The following is a 23,819-nucleotide window of genomic DNA, read 5'->3' on the forward strand; positions in this document are numbered from 1 at the left end:
TGCTGTCGCCTCAAGGATGAATGCTGCAATTTAGGTACGCGGAATTGAATGAGACCTGAGATAGTATACGTGCCGACGGATACTGTCTAACAGGTCAGTCACGATTCGACCAATCGCGGGATTAGTACATAGACATGGCGTCAGGGACCCGACTGCAAGCTTGCAACCTCGCTGCCTACATGATGTTCCACCGCTGCCTGACAAGGCATGTCTTGACCATGCTATGCTATTCTTTCGCAAGAACAGTGGAACGCAGTCGATCATGAAGATTGTGATGCCAGATTTACAATGTACATACAAATGCTTGACCCGCACCAAACTGTGTTGATGCGGGCGGGCAACTTTAAATTTGGCAAGGTAATGAATTCATGCGCACTACACGCAGTTACACAAAGTCCATCCTGTGATGCGCATGTTGGAACACGACTAGCAAGGTAATGCTTTCCTGCAGATCGCGAACTTTAATGATTTAGGAGATTTAAACATTGGGCGCGGAGTCGTGTCGTTTCCCTGAGACGACCTGACAGGAACATACTAGCTTCGACCCTGGAGTCAAGATTATTACGGAGGTGCTACCTCAAATACCGCATTCAGCATCGGGACTCCTTTTCCACGGGATACTCGTGCGGCGGGCGCCATGCTGAAAGGGTACTTAAATAACGGGTTATTTCGGTGTTTGGCGATTGTCCAGGTATCTAGTGTAAATGCCGGGAGCGTTCTCCATAGTTGTCGGGTGATGATGCACCGATATGGTGAAGCTGGAGACGTTGCAATGTATAGCCTGGGCAAAAGGCCCTGGCGGCTCGATGGCACGGTGCCAACTGTTATGCCGATACGACCGAAAACAAGGGTTTAACGCAAGACTTACAATACAGTTTTCCGTCTCAGCAGATGTAGCTCAGTATCTGATTTTGAACCGATTCCAAAACTGAAGGAGCTCGTGGAGGCACGATGATTCATGAACGACTCTCGACAGGAATCCGTACCTGGAAATGAGGGGTCAAACATTTCTGTCAAATTTCTGTTCCTGATTTTACAGGATTGACCAAATGTGGTACAACGAAATCGAATTGTGCTCGCAAGTTTCCAAGTATATATGAGGTCCCTTCAGCTGCCTTGAGGTTTCATGATGTGCATTTACTCCACACACGTTGAATTGGAGGCAAGGCTCGAGCTCAACGGGACAGGATAACCTAAGGCACGGCAAAAGCCGATTAAAGCCAGTTCTCGCGGGGTGGAATTAAATAATGAATTAATGAAATTAATCATCGAAATAATTTCAGCCAACGGTAACATTACTTAGAAGGGATTTCGCGGATGGGAAGCGGAGAAGGACTGGAGGAAATAACGCTAGAAAATGAATATTTTTAGAGAATGTGGCAATTGAAAATACGAATTTGAATGATAAAAAATAATAAAGATTGAAAGTCCGACGGCCACGAGCTAAGCACAGGCCAACCGAGCATTCGCTTCATGGTGTGAAGCGCCGTCTGCTTCCCACTGTGACTGCCAGCATCTCCCCAGCTGCACGCTATCCCAAACAGCGTCCACTGCCTGAAACAGTGCCCTTGTCGTAGGCTCTAACGCCAACGACGTCACAGAACACGTCGTGCTTGTTGTCACCGTCGTAGAGCTCATTAACTTGTATTGCCCATCTTGAGGCAAGGCTACGACCTTGCATTATGGCCGATCGCATGCCCCCGTACCAAATGAATACCCTACAAAACTACATCTCCCAGCAGCATATGCAACAGCAGCAACAACAGCAGCAGCAGCAGCAACAACAACAACAAGACTCTCAGACTGTCCCCGGGCTCCCTAACCCCGAACACAGTCGTATATGGCCTCAAATGCAGAACAACTATCGAACTCAGCCCAATGGTGATGCAAATTCCGCTCAGATGAACTCACAAGTAAGTTGCTCCTGCAATCTTCTAAAGTTATGTTCTCCCCTCTGCGACATTTGCATTCGCTCACAGGGCCCGCCCCCACTCATGTTACTGATGGTCGGTTTGGGCACTGTTCTCGTCTAATCGATCACCGTACCTGTTATCATACATTATACTATTCCGAGATTCATGCTTCCCAAGTCCAGCCAAGTCGATGCCTTGTTCAGGTTCAGTTTCCGTAATTACGTGTGCTGACTTCATATATCAGATGGCAGATCTCGCTCGAAACCAGGGGCTCGGTCATGTTCACTCACAAGGCCCCTTGGTCCAACAGATTCAGCAGCAATTTGGTCTTACATCCGCCCAACGTGTCCCTCCCTCTGCTTCGTCTTTCCATGACCCTCAGTCCTCAAACCCTCCCTCTTCTATCATACCACCCAACTTCTCCTCTATGCCCATGAATACCCCCCAAATGAATCTCGGTAATCCGATCCAGGCTCTGGCTAGTCGTCCGCTGCACCTCATGGATCGTCCTTCCAATCAACAAAACCAGCATCTGCCTCGCTCCGCAATGACACATCATATGCAGCAACAAATGGGTACACAGCCAGGCTCTAGTCCGCCAAATCCCTCAGACATGTTTTCATCCTCCAATATGGCTAACGTTGATGCAATGCATAGCTCTCCGCATTTGGCAGCACAACCTCTCGGGGCCCAAATGGGCCATCCGAGCATGGGAGCAGCACCACCCTCAAAGGTACCTACCCTCGCCGAGCTGATGCAAAGGAAGGATTATTTGCAATCGGCCATAAATAGCGTTGAGCAAAATATCCAAAACGTACTTGCGCAAACGAGGGGTTTCCCCGATGAAGCATGGACGGCGAAGTTGGAAAAGATGCGGGCGGAGCTCCAGAGCCGCAAGACTCTCTTCCTCAGAGTTAACCAAGCTATCCAGCTGGCTTCAAACACCCCTGGCATACTTGGAGGAAATCAAGTACATCTGTAAGTCAGGTTTGGCATGTGATCTGAGCTTCCTATTTACGCATTGTAGAGGCACAATGGCCTCTGCTGCTGGTCGACCAGGTGTTACACAGGGTGGTGGAGCACCTCAACAACTCTGGCCACAGTCGTCCAGTTCCGCTCCAAATTTTGGAATGAACCCTGGAGTTAGTGGTCCTTCGCAGATTCCAGCGCCAGGTCAGGCCCATCCCATGAATTCACAGATGTCTGGACAGGGTGGCCAAATGCAACGCCAGGGTGCGGTACCCCCACGTTCTGGCCCTACTCCTCAGCAGCTTCCTACGGGCATGCCCAACGCGATGTCACAGAATATGGGTCCTCAATTCAATCATCAGTCGGTTGCTAATGGTCAGATCCCGAATAGAATGGTCAACTTATCGACACTTGGCGTCTCTCCTCTTGAAAAGCCACACTTTGAGGCTATGTATACGTCCTTTTGCAAGAGCCGTCACGTGGAGCCCAACTTGCATGTTGTGTTACCTGATAATCGTTCTGTTGACTTGCATAACCTGCATGTTCTGGTGTTTCGTGAAGGCGGCGCTCAATTCGTAAGCTCACCACAATTTGCAATGTTCCAAGCATGCTCACTAGACATAACGTAGGTCACTCAACGTGATTTTTGGGCAGTCATAGGCGGTCGCATGGGTTTTGTACAATTTCCAGGCACGGATACTGAGCCAGCTAAGAGCGGCCCCGGTATTGCACAGCAGCTTGCTCTTGCATACAAAGAGCACTTGCAGGATTTCGAGAGCATGCTCGTCTTCACCGTTAGATCTCGCGCTGCACAAAAAAACAATTTGTCACAGAACGGCGCCCAGAACAATGCCCCTGGAAGTGCCTCGGGGGAAATGGCCCACTCTGTTATGCGCCCTTCTCTCAATCCGCAAGCCATGGCAAATGCCGTGCGCTTCGTTCACATGAGTGTTGCTGAAATGCGTGCAAGTGGCTTGCCAGAGCAGACGGTCGTATTGATCGACCGATACCGCCCGGACATAATGCGTTGGCACCAGCAGAATCGGATGATGGCAACGAAGGCCAATCAGCAAGTGACCAATCACGAGGCGCCTGGTGAGCAATCTGGCATGCCTGCCGCACATCAAGGAGGCTTCCCCAACCAGGCTTCAACTGCTGGTCCCAGCCTGGTACCCGCACCACAACGAGGACAGCCACCTATGATGCCGAACGGGATGCAGTCATCACCGATGACAGAGATGAAACCTGTTCAGTCAGGCGGAATTTTACCACTGAGTCAAGAGCAGATCGCCCATGCAATGTCCTTCATACAACATACGAAACAAACCTTCTCATCCCGTGGTTCGTTAAGTCCATATTCTCGCACCAGATTCTAACCCTCTGTGCAGCACTACAAACAATGCCACTGATCACAGTGCCAGATGACCAGCGAATGGAGTACAACCAGCTAATGGATCAGGTTCAGAAAATGACTCGGGACCTTGATGGAAGACTAGCAATGTATTGGATCGTTCTGAGATCGGAAGAAATGATTCGCAGGCTCGTTGCAATCGTAAGTGCTCTTTGCGTATGTTTGCATCTTGTCGCGCTAAGTATATTCTCTTTCCAGGTGTTGACGGTGGCACATCAAAGAGCTCGTTTTCCAGTGGGGTCGCCACAAGTCATAATCGGTTTTCATACTCTAAAGAGTATGTATACCCAAGTACAAAAGGCAAACGAAGAATACGAACAGAGGTTGCAATTAATGAAAGCCGTCCTCACATCACAACAAACGGGTGGACATAGCGGTCCTCATATAAACCGACCGCCCCCACCACCTCCCCCGTCACAGCCTACGCCTCCTCAAACCCTTCAGCCCCCTCCTGCTATAAGTCGCCATCCCTCCGCAAACCAGTCTCACCCACCTTCACATCCCCAGCCCATGGTCAAGAAACCTCCTGTACGCGTGCCCCCAAGTCCCTCCGTCCCTGCGGCCACAACATCACCTACACCACCACCTGCAACCACGACTTCCACTGCTCCCACTCCTCTGGCGGCTGCTTCCCCACAAACTCCCAAGTCTCCCAAGTCTAAACCGCCACCAAAGATGAAGGGCCAGCGTGTTCCCAAGCAACCAACTGCATCTCCCTCCGAACCCCCAGCTGCATTTAGCCCTGGCGTAAAGCGCCAAGCCGATGAGGATGTATCTGTTCCCGCAGGTCCCTCTACCCAGCCCGAGTCTATGGGCGCACCATCTCCCAAGAAGGTGAAGACTGAAGATTGGGAGGGAGAGCCTAGTGAGGAACTTGCCAAGCGGCACCAGGAGGTTGAAAATATCAATACGGCCGAGGACGCAAACGCTTTCATGGATAAGATGAAGGAGCTGGTCGCCATGAGTGCCTCGACAGACGCTGGCGTGTACGAAGATATTGCTCACACTCTCGACCGGATTTTGCAAGGCGCAGCCCAAGATCCAACACATATCTCAACCTCGACATTTGCCTCAAGCATCGGTGGACCACTTTCGGAACTCTCACCTCCAGCGGCCCCCAACGATGCGTTTTTGGAGTTCCACGAGTTTATTGATTATAGTCGTTTCACTACTCTTGAAGACGAGGAAGACTCGAAAGCTCCCACCCCTGACCTTGTACCATCATCATCCACGAACCCCAGCCCGCAGTCCAACCCGGATGCTGATCAGTCACAGGGTGCATTATCCCCCGGCAAAACCAAGATCGAGGAACCCAGGGAAAGCAACCATCTCGATATCCTTCATATGGGAGCATTTAAGGAGATTGACGGTGGCGAATCCGCCTATTACCAGGCATCGGATTGGAAATGGGAGAGTACCATGCCCGTACCTGATCAACCGTGGGCAATTTACCAAACTTCATGATAGGAATTATAGGGTGGAATCCTGGTCTGTTTTGTCGCTTATTTATGAATCTTCTTTTCTTTTATATGCTGGATATACTCACTCGTCCGTGATGGCCTCCGTTACACTGATCAGGCTTGTCAACTCTACGTCCTGTCATTCATACTACTAGTATCTTGGTTTCGTGTTTCACTCACTCTGTATTTCTTAATGTTGTTCTGATTTGCTATCGTATCTTGCTTCGAAACCATCGAAACGTAGGAATTAATAAACTGCTGATCTAGACAGCAGTAGTATAATGATGTTTGCGTGAACTTAGTGTACAGTGGTCCATTATCTATGTTCTCTACTTGAGAAGTACTTTTCTATCAGGAGGTTTCCTTTTGCTTGCTAGTGTACCTGACCGCCGAGTATTGTCAAGGATGCGAGCCTTCAGAGAAGATACGGGGTCCAATGTCGGCCGAGATTGGGAACCAGATGAGGATGGTATCGATAAGCGAGGCCTCTTACTATTTCTCTCTGCTTCATAATCCATTCTAGCCCTCGTCCATTCGTTTCGTGCCTGATGCTTGGCCTCTGCATCATCTTCAACGAGTTTCAACTCCTCTGGTAAGCCGTATTTGCCTTTGATCGTGTCATCATCGGCGCGCTTCTGTGCCTCAATCTTCTTCTCTGCACGAAAACGCTTGCGCACCATGGATGAAAGTGTGTAAGGATCGTTATTATAGTGATCTGAAACACCCTGTAAGGCCTCAATCCGTGGTATTTGCACCTTAGTGACATGATTTTGGGCCTCGGTGGTCTTCTCAAGCGCTGCAAGAGGATCCGCGGGACCAGCTTTCCCTTCTGTATCTGCAACCTTTGTGAGATGATGATCAAGGATATGAAGTCGATACATACCGTGAATAGCAAAGCCGCCGTTCTCCTCTGGGTCCCAATCTTCGTCCTTCTGACGAGCACCTGATACCACGACGTAGCGAGTGTTCTGTATGATATTAACACTGCAAAATAGGGCCAACCACGCTTGGCTCACCTTCGGGTCTGTCTGGATCTCAAACCAACCATCACAGAGATGACATTTGCAACGGAACGAGTATATTGGGGTAGAATAGTAGGCACCGACTTTCTTCTTCTCCGCATTATACCGAACGCCCATGCCAATGTGATTGTTGCATGTTCCACTACAAATCTATGAAATAGCAGTTTTTAGATGCTACAATTAAGATACATACCACCAGATGTTAAAAGGAAGTTCGAAACGGGTTATGAGTATGCCCTTGTCGAGTTTACGTGCTCTGTCACCGAGCGCATGTTTGCCTGCGGTGTGACCATGAGAGAAACAATGCACAAGAAATTGGTTTTGCATACCTCTGTAAGCATTTAAGCTCTGGTGTTTATCTGGATCATAATCTGGCGGATAATACTTGTTAAATCCTAAGAAAGAGAGTAGGATTAGTTGACAATCTGTCCCACGTTAGTACCTACAGATCCAATACTTGCCTTGCATGACTGTTTCTGAAGGGAACTCCCGGAGTTTGCCGATAAAAGAGCAATCTCAGTAAACCTTAATCATCACTCTCATCCACACACAAACCTTAGGTGCGCATATCTCGAGTATCGTTCGCTTTCAAACTGCTAAACATTTGTTCAGTCACCTCTGACTTATTCAAAAAAAATATAGGCCAGAATGAGTTACGTCGCTAAGGACAAGGAGTACGATGCAGCAGGTGCTGTCCCCGCTGCCAAAATTCATAAAATTCGCATTACCTTGACGAGCAGCAACGTCAAGAACTTGGAAAAATGTTTGTGCACTTCAGTTGATCACAAATACCTACTTATTTATTAAATATAGTCTCCGCCGACCTCATCAACCGTGCAAAGGACAAGCAGCTCCGTGTCAAGGGCCCTGTCCGCCTCCCCACTAAGGTCCTCAAGATCACAACCCGTAAGACTGTCAGTATGCCAACTATATGATATACCTGCATTTATTTGACTCTTGCGTTCGTTAGCCTTGTGGTGAAGGTTCGAAGACCTGGGACCGCTACGAGCTCAAGGTGCACAAACGTCTCATCGACTTGCACTCCTCCAGCGAAGTTGTCAAGCAGATTGTGAGTCTGAGAATTTTGATTCCATTACCGATTCCTCATTCTTTGATTAGACTTCTATCAGCTTGGAGCCTGGTGTTGAGGTTGAAGTCACCATCTCGGCTTAGGTAGATCTACTACACTGTATGTAAGCTTTATGACAGCGCATCAATGTATGACACCTTGCTCCGCGCGGTGAATTGTATGCTTTCATCCCGAAAAGAACTGTGTATGATGTCTTTGTTTTGTTATTGTGATGCATATTCCAGAGGCATGGGTTGGGCGGGGAGTTGATAGTCAGCGGGTGTTTGCGAGCCCAAAGTGAGGTCCAATGATAATCAACTACGATGTCCTTTCGTGCATCGGAGTAGGATCGTGTTCCGTATCTCCTTCCTCATCTTCCTCGTCATCCGAAATCTCCTCATCCTCATCACTATCTTCATCAATTCCACTCCCCTCTTCAACTCCTTCCTCCTCTTCCTCTTCTTCTTCCTCAGACTCATCCTCAGACTCACTCTCACTTGCATAGAACTTGTTCAAATCCCTCCAGTCCTTCGTATCCTTTGGTGTTGATCCCCCTGTGGGCGTGAGCACAATTGGTGTTAAACCCGCAGGTGTGGGCACACGTTGGGACGAGATTGCCTGCGGTGAAATCGCTTGAGTCATCGACGATAAAGCAACTTGGGGTGCGTCGTCATCACTATCACGCAGCGCAGGGTCAATTCCCTGTTCCAGCCACTCGGGGAGATCGACCACAGTCTCGTATTCATGGTCATCATGCAGATGCAGACTTTCACTCTCCATCACGAGGGAAAGCGTTCCAAAGGGACGAGCGTCTATGGAGGGCTGGAATTAGTGGGACTCGAAGAGAAAGAAAATGAATGTAGGTCATAATCATAAACGAGTCCTTTGTTGACGAAATCAGAACTCAAAAACGCACTCACCAGCCACTGGCTCCTCTTCTATCGTCCCAGTCTTTCCCTCGAACAACACTCGTGTCACCTGTTCCCTTCTCAACACCACACCTGGCCTTCCTGCCTGCTCTTCCCTATTCCAATTTTCCCCAACGCCTTCCTCATCCTTACTGCTCATGACATCCGCAACTGCACCAACAAGAAGCGCCCTCAGCATTCTCGCACGGTCACGCACGTCCCAGTCTTTATCATACCGAGCTAGTGTAAAAACGTGTTGCGCCAGTAGGACGAGTGTACCGTACGTGGGCGCAAGCAGTATTAATTTCGCAGCAAGAGTGAGAGTCTGAAGTTTGACTAGGGAAGCCTAGTAGGAGTTAGCATGAGCGCGGGAATAATGAAGTGTGGGTTGAAACCTACCTCAGTATTGAAGCTCCTCGTTGCCTTGCGCAGCACATCTGGTGCCCAGTCTGCTACACCTTCAACTGTTGTTCCTGTGCCTGGGAATGACCCGTATTGACCCACAAGCCACAGCACGCAAGCCCGTGCGTGGGGGTGCCGGATGTCGTCTATGCGCCGGGCAAGCTGGGCAATAATGGACAATGGAGCTTGGGCTACGGAGGTGGACTCTGGGCTTGTGAAGGACAGGGGTGCAGCTGACAATGAAGTGTAGATTGGTGGTGTCAGCGAGGAAATGGATGATGTGATGAGAGCTTGCTGCGACGACAAGGAAGTCGGGAGAGACGTGGTTGAAATAGAGGAAGGTGTAAAAAGTTGATTTTGGACGAGGGACTTGAGGACGAGGACTGCGTTTGAGACGATAGTATCTATGCAAACATGTAAATTCGAACTACGAGATTGACAGATCGCACCGACCTTGCTTGCTGTTGATCATTCCCATGAGGGCAGTGAGGCATTGAGGCGTAGACGAGGGAATGAGGCTGGCAATGCGTCCAATGGCATGAATCGCATCTCCCACAACAGAGTCGTCTGTGTCCTGAGCGTAGTCCTGTATATAGCGACATGGGTTCAAATGCCGGGTATGGAGTCAAAGGGTATTGCAAGAATAAAAGGAATTGTGATCAGTAACCCCTACCTCCAAATGGATGAACTAAACGTACCGCGAATTCTCGCAGTAATATCTGGTGATTGTCAACTGTGCACAATGCCAGGAGAACAGAAATCTTTGTCCGCTTGACCTGCTCTGCATCATCCGCACGCACGAGAAGGCGGTTGTGTGAGGTAATGAACAGAGCCTGAATATGGATATAGAGGCGGTGATGTGTAATTCGAACAAGGTCAAGTCGAAAAGAGAATGAAATAGCCAATCAATGAATAGCTCTTAGTCTATATCTTCACGGAAACACATACTGGATGCGAACGTGCCACGACGAGAAAGTAAGCCAGTGCCACACGTTCAATCTCGCGCGACACGCTGAGGAGGCGAAGGAGAGGCGCGCCAATCTTTGAGAGCATCGATGGAGGAGCAAGGTAGTAAAACGCCCGTACGACAGCAAGAACAACCTGATTACTTGGTCAAGAAGGTTTTCATGATACAAGTGAATCGGTGTGCGCACTGCAGGATTCATGTTCATGAAAAGTGGTTCTGCGCAGGCTAGCAGGAGCTTCAAATCTTTGTCGACCTCCTCACCTTGCATCTCGCTGGCGGGAACGGGCTTGGGTAACATAGTCCTCGCGTATCGCACAAGTACACGTAGAACGTCTACCTGCCCCCACGCATCAATGTCCGGTAAGGCACGGCAGAGGCGGCGAAAATGCACGTGGAGAAGGTCGAGGCGAGATGGCGCAATGGTGTCGAGAGCAAGAACGGCAGTCCCAAGTGAGAGCGAAGAGCGATCGCGCAAAAGAGTCATCATAATATCGAGCAGAGTTGGATGGTGCGCCTGGTCTAGTCTTAATACGTGTGTTTTGTGATTCATGAAATGATATTGAACTAGGTTAGACTCACTTGTATACTTTCATAACGGCTAACGCAGCAGCCTTACGAACATATGGGCTCGGGTCTCCAGCAGACTTGCGGACAGCCATAAGCACAATGGCAGCAACGGTAGGAACACGGATCCCGCTTAGGACACGAAGAGCCATAGCGCGTATGAGAGGGCTCGGGTCAGCGAGATCCCGTTGAAAAGTATTGATCGACAGCAATGCCAGATCAGGTTCAGATGGTGCACAACGAAGGAGATAGATGTACACCAGCTTGCGCAGCTCGAGGTTCGGGCTGGCTACATTCTTGACTACAGCAGGGAAATATGAGGAAACTGGTCGGTTCTTTGAGATGAGCTGAGGACAAAGCAATGTTATAATTTCTATGCAGGTGTTACACTGACTGGCACAAACCGCGATCAACCGTTTCATGGCGTCCAGCTTTTCACGGTCACTACTTGACTCGAGCTGCTTTGTTATATTCTTCGCCTTGTCGTCCGCCATATCAAACAATGAGCTCCCGCCCCGAGTTAATGACAAATCTCGGGTATGCTCAGCTATTGTCTCTTGAATCCTCATCCCGAGGCGCGTTGCATTCTCGCTCAGAGCGTTGAGGTTGATCCCGTCCATGGTTTAATGTGGGTGTGCAGACAAGTCCTAAGGCTTGAGATCATGATCTCACGTGCCACCAACCTACGTTGTCTGTACCATACGCAGGTGTCGGAGTAAGGACTTGCTCAGAACTTCATTGTCATTTTCCAAGAAGGCTTTACAACTGAGTCTGCAAATCACAAATCAGTCGCAGCGGTAACTACTCCCAAAGCCTAAGCCGAGTCTATCATTAAATAAAAAAACTGCAAGGACTTCAACTATCACATATCAAGGCTCAAGTGACGCGGGGAATGTTCCATTCTCCCTCTGTTCGTCCCACTTCGCTACCTGGACATGACAGTCATACGTAAGGAATCAAGTTCTGCGCCATAGAATTAAACACCTACCCATTCGTCTAAAGGAGCAACAGTCAAGAGGATTAATATAGCGAGATAGAAAATGAACATACTAGGACACAATGAGTTGTAGGCACGCTTAAATTGTTTGCATGGTGCGAAGTCTTCACCCTTCGCGGCGACGCATTTGAAGTAGTCCGTGTAATTCTGGAAGCTGTTGTAATGTGGCACAATCAGAATATAGATGCATGCTAAAAGTAAGACGCTGCTCACCAGTGACGCGTCTGGTTGGTATTCGGAAAGCGAGCTGTATCCGACCGAAACCAGTTAGCTAGGGTAAAACATGGAACGACAAAGAGTAAGATGTACCATCAAAACCAGCAGTTTGGAGGATGTATTTGCTAATGCTCTGTAAGCCTAAAGTAAGATCGACAAGGATATACAGACGGACCTCGATAGATCAGCAGCCGCAGAGTCAGACATTTTTGTGCGATGAAAGTGGTTTGAGAAACCTGAAGTCGGGTTTGCACGGAGTATATTGATTAGTCAGCATGTTCGCTGATGTGACAGCTGCAGACACTTGATTCCTATTTAAATATCGTCATGGACGCTCTCAAGGCTGAAATTGCACTCAAGCGTAAGACCGTGCAGAATGATGCCGAAGTCCGTCCGTCAAAGTACATGCGTCGCGGTGAACTTGAGCGCATGAAGGAAGAAGAAGAACGGCGGGCACGCGAGAAGAAAGAAAAGGAAAGGGTGGCAGAGCAGGCGGCAGAGAGGGAAGTTGCACTAGCCAGAAGCAGGCAGAAGAAACAGGTAAGCTCATCTCATCATCTTTACTGCCAGTAGCCTGATGAGCTGGAGAACAGGCTGACACTTCCTCACGCTCTACTTCTAACACCCCTTTACCTGAAAGCCAGGACCCAGACTCGATAATCTTAGAAGGTGCATTCAACATTCCAAACAATGAAGCTATCCGCAGACTGCGAGCTAAAGGCCAGCCAATCCGACTTTTTGGTGAAAGCGACCGGGACCGGCGCCTGCGTTTGCGTGCTCTCGAACTTATCGAAGAGCGTGGGCATGAAAAAGCTGGCACAAATGACTTTAGGAAGGCACTGGAAGACGTCGAGAGCGTTGAGAGGGAGTTGAGGGCCAAAAATGATAAGGGGAAGAAGAAGGATGACGGAGATGTGAGCAATAGCGCCGGTAGTGTAGCCATGGTGGATTTGGAGCTGCTAAAGACGGATCCGGACAAATTATACCCCGTCATATACTACGCACTCAAGCGGACGCTCAAGGAATGGGAAGAGGCGATGGATGAACGACCAGGTATGTCTTGCACAGACGTCAATTCTATTTGTCTAACAGGAGGTACAGAAAATGTCAAGCGGACTCATCAGGGCAAACTGGCTGCAGCAACACAAGTTCAGTCTGCTGAGTATCTGAAGCCTCTCTTCAAGACTCTTCGTTCACGAGTGAGTCTGTCCTTCCACTTTTCTCAATCATTTCATCTCTTATCTTTGCATATGTTGTTGAATTGCTCTTTGCCACACATCCAAACTTCATACACACACATTTGTTGTTGTCATCACAGGCTTTTCATTTTTAAAGCAAACCATTAAACTGACACTTGGTTGTCTTAGAATTTACCGCCGGACATGCTTGTACGCATAGCTGAAATAGTATATTACATGCAAAAGCGACAATACCAGAGAGCGAACGACTCGTACCTCCGGCTGTCCATTGGTAATGCGCCGTGGCCAATTGGTGTTACGATGGTGGGGTGTGTTGTTATTCTCCATCCTTATCATCACGCTTGCCTAATTTGAACGACTTGCTAGTATCCATGAACGTTCCGCACGCGAAAAGATTTCCACAGATCAGGTTGCGCATGTGTTGAATGACGAAGTCAGCAGGAAATATATACAGAGCCTCAAAAGGTTGTATCTTTCTTTTTTAACATTGCTTCAACTTAGTTGATACATACTCTCAGGCTCTTGACGTTCTCTCAGACAAAATACCCACCAGAGGACGTTTCACAGCTTATGGGATAGTTGAGTTCATGCTCTCTTGTTTATGCTGCTCTAGTAGGGTGCTTGTGTGTTTATTATTTGTACCGGACATTTTATCAAGCTGATTGTACAACTCATTGCTTGGCACATCGCTAGTGCAAATTACAGGGGTGTCGAGATGCTATGCGTTCCGGTGTCCCGTGTTCTATCTGGTATACGACGGCGATCTCAATCTGCAACCCGATCATTATCGCCCCTTGCGCCCTCTCTTCCCCCGCGCCGGCTCTTCGGAGTCAGCAAGCGCGTGTCCTGTTTCGCGGATGTGTGTAAATAGCCTCGTACGACTCTCAAAGGGTGATTTGCACACGTTGCAAACCTATGAGTATGTCAATACAGGAGATCTATTGCGCGGAGGGAGATGTGCAGACCATGCTGTGCTTTGCCTCGACAATATTGGCAGCTTTCTTCGCTTCTCGGAGCTTCCGCTTTTCCCGCTTTGAAAGCTCAGATTGGGAAGACATGACATTCTGAAAATCATCCTTGTTTTCTGGTGGTGTGGTAGTGGATGGTGGCGCATCGCTTGATGGTCTTGCTTTGGGCTTGAGCTTGTGCTTTTTACCTTTTTTGTGCGCCAGTTGGTCATCCTCAGCGGGGAGTTCCTCTGTGGGTGAACCGGCTTCATCAGCATCTTCGTTTTCGACTCGTACCAGTTCTGGTGGCGATGGTAAAGGTGGAGGAATGAACTTGCTATCGAAGTCTCCATCCACCTCATTCTCGTCGCTTTCTCCCTCCTCTAGACCATGCCCGAGTGCTTCCTCCTCTTGCCACATCTCTCTTTTCAGTCTCTCGATCTCACGCATGTGCTTCTTGCTACGTTCGTGGCTGTCCCATGCAGCTTCGCTGCGAAACGTCTTCCCGCATGCGACACACTCCCATTCCTCTGTGTTACCTTCACCTGCCGCCCACTCAAGGTCAGCATCAGCATCATGATCTATACCGCCTGCTCTTTGCCAGGCTTGCTCTACATAAGGTTTAACGGGCTGGGGGCGTGGTATAGAGGACCCGGATGTGGGGACTTTAGCTTCGGATAAGATTTTGTTGGCTTGAGATTGTACAGCGAGATGAGCCTTGTATCGCGGGTCGCGCTTGCGAATGAAAGTAGCCAGTTGCTGCGCACCGATAATCAGAGATTTTTTTAGTAAGATGTAACTGTAAACAATTACTCTGATAGTCTCATTATAGTCTTTTCGTGCCTCATCCCTGGCCTTTTTGTTGTCTCTCTCCATGAGTCTAGAAGATACTCAGTCACATAATCCGACAAGACACCACCACTCACCGTCGTGCTCGGCGATCGGGCGCCTCCGCAAGGTTCCACTGTTCCATCCATACAAAATCCTTGAGAGTCACAAAGTTAATCCACGCATTATAGAAATTGCGTGCAGCAGGTGCATCCATTGATTTAGGTGTGGACCAAGGCCAGGAGGCATGTCCAAAGCTGGGATACTCGATCTGGGAGATGAGATTCTCCTCCTGTGCCAAGCGTGTAAAGAGATTGCGATAAATTGTGAAGAAACTCTGGTGGCAAGTATGAGTATAGTGATCATAGTGTATATTATTGCGGTTGTGGGGGATGCGCTACACGTGGAACGCACATTTTCGCTGTCATCAAAGTCTGACCAGATGGTCGCATCAAAAAATTGAGCGAGATGTCTGACGGTCAGGCCTCTGTCGCGGGCACGGGGAGGCGGAGCACCTTTTCGAATATCATCGAAGACGGCTTCTGCATCAGGTTCTGGTGCTAGAGATGCTTTGTGAGAGTCATACCAGGCTCTTTCCTACTTGCACGGTACAGTTGGGCGATACAGAACGCATGGATGGCAGGTACTAACCTGTTCATCACTCAATACCTGTCGATCCGATATGCAATGAGCCTCCAACTCGTATCCTTGGGGCTAGAACTCGCACCTCATACGCTTGCTGGATAGCAGCAAATCTTTTGGTAGCACCTTCGACATCATCTTTATTCTTGTCGGGATGATGAACAAGGGCTAATTTTCGAAAGGCTTTCTTGAGGACAAATCAGACAAGGGACGCTTGATGTGACACAAAAAAGCGAGCCGTATCATACCTTGATCTCGTCGCCGTTTGCCGATTCCTCGATACCTAGCAACTCATAGTAGTCGGGGACTGCATCTTCGGATTCAGTGTTACGGCCGGTGGATTCGCGTGCACCCATGAACGTATGAGACTGCTGATAGAGCCAATGCTCTTTGAGTCTCCGGCCTGAGATCTCGTGCCGTTGGAGTGTCCAATTGCTCCCGAAGTCACACAAACATTTATATCGTTTTAAGGAACTTTCCAAGTCATACCACTAGTTCCTCGTTATTTGCAACATGTCTGACTTCTTCAAATCATCGTCGTCGTCTAGTTCTCCGTCAGGTATGGGACACCCAGTCATGCAATTCTAGCTGCTACTCATATTTTGTAGACATGGCTGCAAAAAAAGAAGCCGTGATGAACAGTGTGCGTTCCGAGATTGCCCTTGCCAGCGCGCAGGAGCTTATAAACGTGTGGTCCCTGCTATTGCTACCAGTATTCACAGTAACAAAGGCTTTCAGAAAACGAACGAAAAATGCTTCGCTAAGTGCATAGCGAAGCCCGGGACCTCATTGTCTAGCTCAGAGGAGGTGGGTTTACCCTTCAAGTTTGCAAGGGAGATGCTGACATCTCTCACATCCAGACATGTTTGTCTCGATGTCTCGAACGTTACCTGGAAACATGTGAGTCTCTGGCCAAGATACCCTGGCATGCAGCTGCTTAAGGTCTTGCAGTTAACATAATTAGCAAAACTTACAATTCCCGCTTAAGCAGAGAACGGGAGCAGCGACAACTTAATCAGATATAGTTGGCATATTGTACTATACCACCCCATTTCATTAATCGTGCTTTCATGTTAATTGTTCCTCGGTCTCACCTGCGCGTTATCAAAGCGGTTCCATTCTCGACCCTAAAACCACGTGGCCGGCAAGGAGGATTTATTACCATCTACTGTGCAAGCTATGGTGTGCGAAAGGGCGTCTTTCTGTTTACAAGTAAGGTATTAAAATGACATATACCAGCGTTCAGTGAGGGAAGATAAACTTCCCATGGAGCGTGGAATGACGGACCCACTACCAAAGACGTGGAAGTGAAGCGGTGTAGGGTATTAAAATGTTAGAAATGAACTTGCGAAGCGAACGTGAATAAAGTTTGTACCGCAAATAAAGGCGAAGATTATTGGGCAACCCATGCAAAGTAGCGCAAAGGTCCAGGGTGTTACAGTTTTTGATCAAGGGGTTCATATAGTAAACCAGGTATTGCGAGTTAATGAGGCTCAGCCCCGTGTGCTGTAGTCATTTGCAGGAGGATAAAATGGAGTTGTCAACAACGGCGGTGAAGGAGAAACGAATGGCGTTTGGGAAGAACTAGGGGTTGGTCCATTGCTAGAATATGGAGAAGTCATCGACATAGTGTGTGTGCCATCATACATATGATGCACTTGTGCGGATGAATAGGAACGCGGGGGAACACTATGGGTATCCGTTGGACCGTAATCGACTGGGGATTGAGATTGTTGCGATGCACTATGCGATGACACGGAGTTCGGGTATTCTGAGAACATCGGTGAATGAGACGATAAGTGGATGGACGGATGACTACGGCTGGAATACGGTGAGAAGGATGATGAAGCGTATGGGGCTGAGTGTGGACCTGGGGTCGGATTGACAGGCAAATCCACAGCGAGAGGTTGATGACTAGGGCGATGCAGATGACTCAAATGCATGGTACCACCTGAAAAAGATCTTCTCCTTATGTGGACAGGACCTTCTGTCCTTCTAGACTCGTTGACATCTCCACCGTAGGGGTATGCGGGCCCTGTTAAAATTGCCATGGGAGGTTGGGGGACCTCCATTAGAGGTGGCGGTGGCTCCTGAGAATAATAGGATGGTGAATGAAGACGAATATCCGACCCAGAAGCATAGGCATTCAGATGACGCAGAAGGTGGGCAAGCTGTACAGCTGAACCTATCAAGTCATGACGCAGGATCTTAGTGGCTTGTTGTCCTTCCGTCCAATCCGCACATTTTTTCCACTGCCGAGTAGGACCAGGACTCGAGAAGGACTCAAGGTAAAAAGTTGGCGGTTGTGAAAGGATAAATGAAGCCAGTCCTGACCCTGGCGCCGCGTTTGTAAATTCCGTATGAACAATAATGTCGAAAGGAATTTCCATCTTGAAGCCATAGCCCGCCGAGTGGATGAACCACGTCAAGCACCGCTTGCCGTCACACAGGTAAGCGACAAGATCGTGCTTCCCTATAGCAGTTGCAATACGACGCCACGTCCCTATAGACAAATCACTGCACGGAATAATGGTCACCGCTGGTAGCAAAGATGGCATAAGTAAAGAAACCAGGCTCCAGAAGTTTGGCAACTTACGTTCGTCTTCATGTATGAGGCTATGTAACTCTGCTTCATATCCGGTTGCCAATTCTGGGGGAGTATCTGGTGGGGTTTCAGCGCCGTCCCCTCGACCCTTCTTGCCATCTTGCAATTTGGCCTTTGCGCGTCTGAAGGACCGTTATCAGCGGTGCTTGTGCGCTAACAGAGAATTTACGGACCTGTTTTGGAACCATATTTGTGTCTGTCGTTCCTGCATGCCCAACAAATCACTGATTTCTTTCCTCCTCGCTGCGGTGGGACTTCTGTCCATCGAAAAGAAGCGCTCCAAATGGATAAGTTGTTCAGGAGTGACCCGTGAACGCTTCCGCTTCTCTCTTTCCCACTTGGCACCTACGCCACTGATGGACTTTGACCTCTCTGGACCAGAAGATGGGGCTTTACAAGAATCTGCCTCGTTGCTGTCTGATAACGACGCGGAGCTGGGTCGGACGCCCCCAACATTGACCGGAGACTGAGCTGACGAACTAATGGGAGAAGGCGAACAGTCTGATGCGGCATGAGGATTTTCGCATTGTAAAGGATGCCTTGGCAGCTCATCCTGCCCAACATAGCTTGCACGTGCCATAGGCATCCAAAGACGAATGCACAAAATGTGCTCTGGAGTACAGGTTTTGCACCCAGTTTCGAAGTCCAGCGGCAGAGGTAGGAAGCAAAAAGCAGACGATCGTAGCAAGGGAGGTTATCCCTTTTACTTGTTTATTTGAGCGGCTTTTGGTGCAGTTGTAAAAACCGGAGATCGATTGCCCTTATGTCAAGTTGTTGAATTGAATAAGACGCAGTTCAGGCCCTTGTAAGGACAAGGTAGCCAGAAAGGGTCAGAGAGGTGGCAGGCCAATCGTACGCCAGATCAGGCGATCACGCAGCCTACTCAAAAGGCAAGTCAGAAAGGAGAATGATGGGTCGCACAGGAAGATTCACGCATGGAAGGAGGGAGGAAGGTACGAATGAAAGCCAAAATAATGGAACTCACCGGATCGGGGTACCAACCAAGGAACCGTAGTTGGGGGAGATGTCTACTTCCGTGGTGCGACGGTTGAACTACGCATCCATAAAATTTGATGTTCTGCGTAGAAGACTCTTGTGTAAGTTCAACACAGGAAGATGAACTTGAACGCGGTACCCAGAGCGTTATAAAAATTGCCTCAGAGCGGAATCCTTGGGTAGGGTCATGTCCGTATGCTGTAATCGTGCTTGCAATGATGACTAGTTTGGAATGATCTGTCGGATTCGGGTAGCTGGCTGAGTTGAATCTTTGATGGGTTCCAGGAACTGCTACCATTGGCGGGCAGATACGCATGTTTGTACGTTGTCTGTCAAGCAAGCAAAGCTTACTTACCGCACCCGAGGCCGCATCACGATCTAGTGTGCTGGCACTCGAATTCAGAATCTTATCCGGTCTCTGAAACAAACCGATGTGAATGTTCGGGCCTTCTTCGTAGATGGCGGCTGAACAAAAAAGTTGCGGCACCGGGAGTTGCTATGCAGTTCGGAACAAATGATCAACATGAGAACTAACCTTTTTTCGCAAATAACATTCTATATGTTTTTTTTTCTCGATGAAAAAAGTAGGTGGACAGTTTGAGTTCGTCCTGGATGCCCTCCCTCAAGTCTACGATCATAGATAGTTGATCTGTTGTGCACGTACCAAGGATCACGCAATGTTTTGCAGTAAAGATTTTTTTTCAAGGTAAAAGGATCGACTTTCGATCGGACATGTGCCTCAGGCTGTGCTAGCCTGTGATCCGTGACGTTCTCTCCCGAAGAAGCCGATATAGTCTGGTTTTGCCGGAGATCTGTCCGGGAAATGTAAAGTCGAGTTTTGCAGGCTACTAACCGTGTCACACTAATCTGCATGATGCTGCCCAACGTTGCCCACCGCCAGCGATAGGAAGGGACACAGGGACCCTGCCTTGACCATTGATGCTGTAACCACGGGCTTGTCAGTGATCTCAGATCGAACCTGGACGACTGGCCCTGATAGGCGCTGATTGGCCCGAAAATCCTCCGAATAAGACGTAGCATAATCATCACATTCTCGCTTCTCGTCAAGCATGTACATCATCATATCTGCTATTGCTCAAGATCGGTTGGATATACTCACACTTGCCTTAACATCATCACCCATAGAAATAGGCTATCTCCTAGCAATAAAATAGTGATACTTACGCAAAGGCTGCAAAGCATTGTGACAACAAAAGCGTTCAGTACTTACACACCCCACCTAGCGCAGAGTCATGCGACTTGAAGCAAGAAGCACCAGAGAACCGAAAAAAAAACTGGACGTATCTCACCCAGTCGCAACTAATATCGCGGTCGCTTGACGTCCCTGTCATCATACCCACCAGGCCCTTCACGTTTGAGGTCTCCGCGGAATCCACCTCTACCTGGACCGAAGCCGCCCCCTGGTGGTCCATAGCCTTGTTGTGGAGGACCGCTAAAGCCACCGGGACCACCAGGAGCTTGACCACCTGGAGGGCCGAAGCCATTAGCAGGAGCATCACCGCCAAATCCACCTCCGTGGTAACCAATGCCACCACCTCGACCACCCCTGCAGAGAGATAAGTCACACGTGAAGATTATGTTGAATGTTTGAACAAACCTGTAGCCATCGTCACGTCCGCCTCGAAAGCCACCTCCACCTCCACCCCGGAAACCACCCCGATCTCCAAAGCCTCCACCTCGATCTCCAAAGCCACCGCCACCGCCTCTAAATCCGCCACCACGACCGCCACGAAATCCGCCTCGATCGCCAAATCCTCCACCCCTCCCCCCTCCCCCTCCTGCAAAACCGCCTCGTCCACCGGGAACTCTTGGTGGGGGTAATACAGGTTGTTCTACTGGTTTCGGGCGTCCGCCAAGACCTCCACCAAGACGACGGGGTTTCCACCCTCTTACAGTCCGGCCACGTTCGACATCAACAAGTATGCGTTTGCCCATGATATGTAAACCATCAGATTCTTTGTAAGCCGCTGAAAGGAGCTCAGTACAAATAAAAGAAACAACACTTTTACCATGATTACCTTTCATATCTCGTTCGCGTTCATAGACAATGAATGCGTAGCCTCTGCACCGGCCTTTCTGGTCCCGCACCAGTCTTACCCGTTCAATAGTGCCGAAACTCTCGAATTCGCGTCGAAGGTCGCTTTCGGTTGCATTTTTATTCTGCATAAAAAGGTGAGCAAAACGCGCAAGATTAACATGACCACAAAGCTAACCAGACGTGATATGAAGAGCGTCTTATATGGGTCTCCAATCGCTTCCGCATCATCCGCGGGCTTGTCTAGAAATATGAAGAGAGCTTAGTGGACCTACATCAGGTCGACAAAAACAACCACTCACAGGTCTCCTTTGCGATCTTGAACTCTTCTGTCTTTTTCTTTTTGCGTTCCTCTCTCCGAATTTGCCGTTTAGTTTCTTCGGCCAGTGTGAATGCAGGTTCCTCGCCTTCTTCCATCCCATCTCCAACTTCGCCATTTCCTGCTATTAATGTTGCAGTCGAGGCTTCCTTGAGTCGCGCTAGGATACTTGCAACACCATCAACATTTTTGGAAGTTACACGGTGAATGTCTTTGCCAACTGGTCGTGCATAAGGAAGAGGCGGTCGAGGTGCAAATAGTTTTAGAAGATTCGGTGGGAGAAGATGTGTGCCAGGCATGGCAAGGTATTAAGACGGGGCCTCGTGACAACGCTGGGGTGTAATTACAAGAGCTCACTAAGCTGCTTGTTGTCAACACTTTTTAGAAACGTGTAGTGAGTTGCTGTGAGAAGGCGTTCAAACTCCGCTAACTGAAACCTTGGTCTGTGCGCTGGTGCAGGTGAGTTGGTCGCTGCTGTCCATAACAGAGAGCTCATGCACAAATCACTATTCTGTATTCAGAAATGAGAATACATGCTTTTCAGTCATGTAGCAATTTTTTTATTTCTCGCACGTCAAGTGCATCCCGCTCTCTTGCTAGTCAAAAGTTTCTGGCCTCCGCGGCTTTCAGTCGACTATACACCGTGTCTCCTGCACGTCGAGAATTTACCTCGTTCTTTTGCCACAATCAACAGTGGTCCGCTCACAGTGATAGGCTAAAGCCTTCCGATATAACTCCCATTGCACATGCAGTTGCAGAACCAGATGCAGTTCACGTCACCCCCGCTGGCTTCAAAGAAGTTGAAGTACTCACCCCGAGACGCCTACTGAAGATTTATGCGCAGCTTTCCAAGTCACGTTTGACTATCTTGGTGGTATTGACTGCAATGTCAGGCGTCGCTCTCTCACCACTTCCTGCGACGGTCCCAATTCTTCTCTCCACAGCTTTTGGCACGGCCCTGTGTTCAGCCTCGGCGAATACTTTGAATCAAATTCAAGAAATACCATATGATGCTCAAATGGCTCGCACCCGCCAAAGGCCGTTGGTTCGCAGAGCTATTTCTCCTTTGCACTGCTGCAGGGTTTGCTGCTGTGACAGGAGTAGCAGGTCCTGCAATACTGTGGTTTATGGCGAACCCCACTACAGCATGTCTAGGAGCAGCCAACATTGTACTTTATGCAGCGGCATACACTTGGTTGAAACGTAAAAGTGTATCCAACACCTGGGTGGGCGCGGTCGTTGGTGGAATCCCGCCGGTCATGGGTTGGACGGCCTGTGGCGGAAAAATTCTCCCATCTGCAGATTACCCGATTCATCTTTTCCTTCCTTCGTTCATCACAGAGGCACCACTAGACATGTCCATGATTGATAACCCCCTTGGCGCGTTCGCACTATTCATGCTTCTTTATAGTTGGCAATTCCCTCACTTCAACTCGTTGTCGCACTTTATTCGAGGTTCCTACGCTCAAGCAGGCTACAAGATGCTGTGCGTGCTGAATCCGCAACAGAATGCTCTCGTGGCTCTCCGCCACTCTTTGCTCCTTGTCCCTATTTGTTCTATCTTGTTTCCACTGTCAGGATTGACTACGTGGGCCTTTGCTATTACAAGCTTAGTCCCGAACGCAATTTGCGTTCGTGGTTCTTGGGCTTGGTGGCGGCATTGTGGAGAAAAGGAAGCAAGGATATCATTTCAAAATTACCTATGGTATCTGCCGGTGATGCTGGCTCTGATGATGGTTCACAAGCAAGGGCTAGAATGGAGGCGTTGGGTAGGGGTGCAAGACGAGGTGTCGTTGGACGGAGCAGATATACTAAAGCATAAGCTGTCCAATTAATCTTGATATTGCATGCCTACAGCCACTGCAAGCTTTCGTCAGATAAAACTTTCTTTCAATTCATTTGCTTGGCCAAGAACATCCGGACAGCGTTGTGCTGCTGATCTATAGAACTTTGCAAGTGACCAAGTCACCAGCTTTAATCGTCTATGACCACATTCTGCTTGTTCTTTCTCTGCTCCCTACTCCCCTCACACCAATCTCCAGCGCCACTGTGCTCACTCTTTGCCCAGGAAGCCGTGCATGAATTGTTGCACACCATGTTAGAATATGTGGTTTGTGCTGGCATTCTTCTTGTGGCCGGTAAGTAGTCCGTACATTCCGATCGATATCTACATCTGCAGAGTTATGATGGTTTTTAGATCCGGCAACGAGACATATTGCAGGAAGGTAATGAGGAGCTGCATTGTTTTGCCTTCTACTGTGCAGGCCACACATCTCACTAATCGAGAGGACCGCATGCCATGCTTCCAGGCTTACACTTATTCCCGCGA

General features: G+C 48.9%; 12 protein-coding genes across 12 annotated transcripts; 5 read left to right on the forward strand and 7 right to left on the reverse strand.

Moving 5' to 3' along the window:
• The first annotated feature begins 1,478 nt into the window (after positions 1–1,478).
• On the forward strand, positions 1,479–5,996 carry EDB93DRAFT_1143022 (uncharacterized protein). Its single transcript, XM_041449370.1, has 6 exons — positions 1,479–1,913; positions 2,158–2,891; positions 2,941–3,457; positions 3,512–4,220; positions 4,271–4,434; positions 4,492–5,996. Exons 1-6 carry the CDS (start codon positions 1,683–1,685, stop codon positions 5,755–5,757), a joined length of 3,621 nt encoding a protein of 1,206 aa, XP_041308063.1. The 5' UTR covers positions 1,479–1,682; the 3' UTR covers positions 5,758–5,996.
• Positions 5,997–7,284, reverse strand: EDB93DRAFT_1143026 (DUF572-domain-containing protein). The gene is made up of 6 exons (XM_041449371.1): positions 7,237–7,284; positions 7,105–7,170; positions 6,969–7,053; positions 6,770–6,917; positions 6,637–6,721; positions 5,997–6,588 (listed from the first exon to the last, which is right to left on the reverse strand). Exons 1-6 carry the CDS (start codon positions 7,241–7,243, stop codon positions 6,083–6,085), a joined length of 897 nt encoding a protein of 298 aa, XP_041308064.1. The 5' UTR covers positions 7,244–7,284; the 3' UTR covers positions 5,997–6,082.
• On the forward strand, positions 7,285–8,034 carry EDB93DRAFT_1205242 (ribosomal protein S10p/S20e-domain-containing protein). The gene is made up of 5 exons (XM_041450981.1): positions 7,285–7,335; positions 7,388–7,538; positions 7,589–7,689; positions 7,746–7,844; positions 7,895–8,034. Exons 2-5 carry the CDS (start codon positions 7,424–7,426, stop codon positions 7,946–7,948), a joined length of 369 nt encoding a protein of 122 aa, XP_041308065.1. The 5' UTR covers positions 7,285–7,335; positions 7,388–7,423; the 3' UTR covers positions 7,949–8,034.
• On the reverse strand, positions 8,035–11,399 carry EDB93DRAFT_1320843 (adaptin N terminal region-domain-containing protein). The gene is made up of 8 exons (XM_041454923.1): positions 10,701–11,399; positions 10,309–10,645; positions 10,103–10,255; positions 9,853–9,987; positions 9,608–9,740; positions 9,152–9,558; positions 8,765–9,098; positions 8,035–8,656 (listed from the first exon to the last, which is right to left on the reverse strand). The coding sequence occupies exons 1-8, from the start codon at positions 11,303–11,305 to the stop codon at positions 8,163–8,165; spliced, it is 2,598 nt and encodes an 865-aa protein (XP_041308066.1). The 5' UTR covers positions 11,306–11,399; the 3' UTR covers positions 8,035–8,162.
• EDB93DRAFT_1143034 (cytochrome c oxidase, subunit VIb) lies at positions 11,400–12,122 on the reverse strand. Its single transcript, XM_041449372.1, has 6 exons — positions 12,074–12,122; positions 11,992–12,023; positions 11,896–11,929; positions 11,736–11,836; positions 11,674–11,681; positions 11,400–11,614 (listed from the first exon to the last, which is right to left on the reverse strand). Exons 1-6 carry the CDS (start codon positions 12,103–12,105, stop codon positions 11,555–11,557), a joined length of 267 nt encoding a protein of 88 aa, XP_041308067.1. The 5' UTR covers positions 12,106–12,122; the 3' UTR covers positions 11,400–11,554.
• Positions 12,123–12,225: 103 nt separating this feature from the next.
• EDB93DRAFT_1240370 (Prp18 domain-containing protein) lies at positions 12,226–13,676 on the forward strand (the record flags this gene model as incomplete). The annotated part of the gene is made up of 6 exons (XM_041451746.1): positions 12,226–12,438; positions 12,492–12,951; positions 13,000–13,097; positions 13,266–13,405; positions 13,464–13,562; positions 13,616–13,676. The coding sequence occupies 6 exons, from the start codon at positions 12,226–12,228 to the stop codon at positions 13,674–13,676; spliced, it is 1,071 nt and encodes a 356-aa protein (XP_041308068.1).
• Positions 13,677–13,881: 205 nt separating this feature from the next.
• On the reverse strand, positions 13,882–15,870 carry EDB93DRAFT_1249948 (DnaJ-domain-containing protein; the record flags this gene model as incomplete). The annotated part of the gene is made up of 8 exons (XM_041452928.1): positions 13,882–14,010; positions 14,063–14,803; positions 14,858–14,924; positions 14,971–15,209; positions 15,287–15,469; positions 15,524–15,541; positions 15,600–15,701; positions 15,763–15,870. The coding sequence occupies 8 exons, from the start codon at positions 15,868–15,870 to the stop codon at positions 13,882–13,884; spliced, it is 1,587 nt and encodes a 528-aa protein (XP_041308069.1).
• EDB93DRAFT_352679 (Tim10/DDP family zinc finger-domain-containing protein) lies at positions 15,760–16,773 on the forward strand. Its single transcript, XM_041456161.1, has 5 exons — positions 15,760–16,073; positions 16,123–16,202; positions 16,253–16,321; positions 16,375–16,414; positions 16,466–16,773. Exons 1-5 carry the CDS (start codon positions 16,028–16,030, stop codon positions 16,537–16,539), a joined length of 309 nt encoding a protein of 102 aa, XP_041308070.1. The 5' UTR covers positions 15,760–16,027; the 3' UTR covers positions 16,540–16,773.
• EDB93DRAFT_353221 (uncharacterized protein) lies at positions 16,726–18,939 on the reverse strand. Its single transcript, XM_041456163.1, has 3 exons — positions 18,293–18,939; positions 18,111–18,241; positions 16,726–18,053 (listed from the first exon to the last, which is right to left on the reverse strand). The coding sequence occupies exons 1-3, from the start codon at positions 18,703–18,705 to the stop codon at positions 17,008–17,010; spliced, it is 1,590 nt and encodes a 529-aa protein (XP_041308071.1). The 5' UTR covers positions 18,706–18,939; the 3' UTR covers positions 16,726–17,007.
• On the reverse strand, positions 18,860–19,819 carry EDB93DRAFT_353052 (uncharacterized protein). Its single transcript, XM_041456162.1, has 2 exons — positions 19,651–19,819; positions 18,860–19,580 (listed from the first exon to the last, which is right to left on the reverse strand). The coding sequence occupies exons 1-2, from the start codon at positions 19,751–19,753 to the stop codon at positions 19,015–19,017; spliced, it is 669 nt and encodes a 222-aa protein (XP_041308072.1). The 5' UTR covers positions 19,754–19,819; the 3' UTR covers positions 18,860–19,014.
• Positions 19,820–19,990: 171 nt separating this feature from the next.
• On the reverse strand, positions 19,991–21,961 carry EDB93DRAFT_353276 (uncharacterized protein). The gene is made up of 6 exons (XM_041456164.1): positions 21,474–21,961; positions 21,350–21,414; positions 21,155–21,296; positions 20,936–21,103; positions 20,734–20,898; positions 19,991–20,682 (listed from the first exon to the last, which is right to left on the reverse strand). Exons 1-6 carry the CDS (start codon positions 21,787–21,789, stop codon positions 20,336–20,338), a joined length of 1,203 nt encoding a protein of 400 aa, XP_041308073.1. The 5' UTR covers positions 21,790–21,961; the 3' UTR covers positions 19,991–20,335.
• On the forward strand, positions 21,914–23,404 carry EDB93DRAFT_1143071 (protoheme IX farnesyltransferase). The gene is made up of 3 exons (XM_041449373.1): positions 21,914–21,949; positions 22,012–22,581; positions 22,637–23,404. Exons 2-3 carry the CDS (start codon positions 22,014–22,016, stop codon positions 23,323–23,325), a joined length of 1,257 nt encoding a protein of 418 aa, XP_041308074.1. The 5' UTR covers positions 21,914–21,949; positions 22,012–22,013; the 3' UTR covers positions 23,326–23,404.
• Positions 23,405–23,819: the final 415 nt, after the last annotated feature.

This window comes from Suillus bovinus (genome assembly GCF_016758785.1).
Source record: "Suillus bovinus strain UH-Sbo-P2 chromosome Unknown EDB93scaffold_24, whole genome shotgun sequence".
NCBI classification, from domain to species: domain Eukaryota; kingdom Fungi; phylum Basidiomycota; class Agaricomycetes; order Boletales; family Suillaceae; genus Suillus; species Suillus bovinus.

Coding starts and splice junctions, on each gene's coding strand:
- EDB93DRAFT_1143022 (XM_041449370.1), top strand. CDS start 1,683: ATGGCCGATCGCATGCCCCCGTACCAAATGAATACCCTACAAAACTAC. Junction 2,892..2,940: donor GGAGGAAATCAAGTACATCT/GTAAGTCAGGTT, acceptor TACGCATTGTAG/AGGCACAATGGCCTCTGCTG. Junction 3,458..3,511: donor GTGAAGGCGGCGCTCAATTC/GTAAGCTCACCA, acceptor GACATAACGTAG/GTCACTCAACGTGATTTTTG.
- EDB93DRAFT_1143026 (XM_041449371.1), bottom strand. Junction 7,054..7,104: donor GAGCTTAAATGCTTACAGAG/GTATGCAAAACC, acceptor GTCACACCGCAG/GCAAACATGCGCTCGGTGAC. Junction 6,722..6,769: donor AGATCCAGACAGACCCGAAG/GTGAGCCAAGCG, acceptor AATATCATACAG/AACACTCGCTACGTCGTGGT.
- EDB93DRAFT_1205242 (XM_041450981.1), top strand. CDS start 7,424: ATGAGTTACGTCGCTAAGGACAAGGAGTACGATGCAGCAGGTGCTGTC. Junction 7,539..7,588: donor CGTCAAGAACTTGGAAAAAT/GTTTGTGCACTT, acceptor TATTAAATATAG/TCTCCGCCGACCTCATCAAC. Junction 7,690..7,745: donor AGATCACAACCCGTAAGACT/GTCAGTATGCCA, acceptor TGCGTTCGTTAG/CCTTGTGGTGAAGGTTCGAA.
- EDB93DRAFT_1320843 (XM_041454923.1), bottom strand. CDS start 11,305: ATGGACGGGATCAACCTCAACGCTCTGAGCGAGAATGCAACGCGCCTC. Junction 9,741..9,852: donor TATTACTGCGAGAATTCGCG/GTACGTTTAGTT, acceptor CGCTATATACAG/GACTACGCTCAGGACACAGA. Junction 9,559..9,607: donor AATGATCAACAGCAAGCAAG/GTCGGTGCGATC, acceptor ATGTTTGCATAG/ATACTATCGTCTCAAACGCA.
- EDB93DRAFT_1143034 (XM_041449372.1), bottom strand. CDS start 12,105: ATGTCTGACTCTGCGGCTGCTGATCTATCGAG. Junction 12,024..12,073: donor GCGGCTGCTGATCTATCGAG/GTCCGTCTGTAT, acceptor ACAGAGCATTAG/CAAATACATCCTCCAAACTG. Junction 11,837..11,895: donor ACCAACCAGACGCGTCACTG/GTGAGCAGCGTC, acceptor ACATTACAACAG/CTTCCAGAATTACACGGACT.
- EDB93DRAFT_352679 (XM_041456161.1), top strand. CDS start 16,028: ATGTCTGACTTCTTCAAATCATCGTCGTCGTCTAGTTCTCCGTCAG. Junction 16,322..16,374: donor CATTGTCTAGCTCAGAGGAG/GTGGGTTTACCC, acceptor TCTCACATCCAG/ACATGTTTGTCTCGATGTCT. Junction 16,415..16,465: donor CGAACGTTACCTGGAAACAT/GTGAGTCTCTGG, acceptor AAGGTCTTGCAG/TTAACATAATTAGCAAAACT.
- EDB93DRAFT_353221 (XM_041456163.1), bottom strand. CDS start 18,705: ATGCCTATGGCACGTGCAAGCTATGTTGGGCAGGATGAGCTGCCAAGG. Junction 18,242..18,292: donor CAAATATGGTTCCAAAACAG/GTCCGTAAATTC, acceptor ACGGTCCTTCAG/ACGCGCAAAGGCCAAATTGC. Junction 18,054..18,110: donor CCTCATACATGAAGACGAAC/GTAAGTTGCCAA, acceptor CTTTGCTACCAG/CGGTGACCATTATTCCGTGC.
- EDB93DRAFT_353052 (XM_041456162.1), bottom strand. CDS start 19,753: ATGATCGTAGACTTGAGGGAGGGCATCCAGGACGAACTCAAACTGTCC. Junction 19,581..19,650: donor AATGTTATTTGCGAAAAAAG/GTTAGTTCTCAT, acceptor TTTTTTGTTCAG/CCGCCATCTACGAAGAAGGC.
- EDB93DRAFT_353276 (XM_041456164.1), bottom strand. CDS start 21,789: ATGCCTGGCACACATCTTCTCCCACCGAATCTTCTAAAACTATTTGCA. Junction 21,415..21,473: donor CAAGATCGCAAAGGAGACCT/GTGAGTGGTTGT, acceptor TCATATTTCTAG/ACAAGCCCGCGGATGATGCG. Junction 21,104..21,154: donor ACGCGAACGAGATATGAAAG/GTAATCATGGTA, acceptor AGCTCCTTTCAG/CGGCTTACAAAGAATCTGAT.
- EDB93DRAFT_1143071 (XM_041449373.1), top strand. CDS start 22,014: ATGAGAATACATGCTTTTCAGTCATGTAGCAATTTTTTTATTTCTCGC. Junction 22,582..22,636: donor CTGCTGCAGGGTTTGCTGCT/GTGACAGGAGTA, acceptor ACCCCACTACAG/CATGTCTAGGAGCAGCCAAC.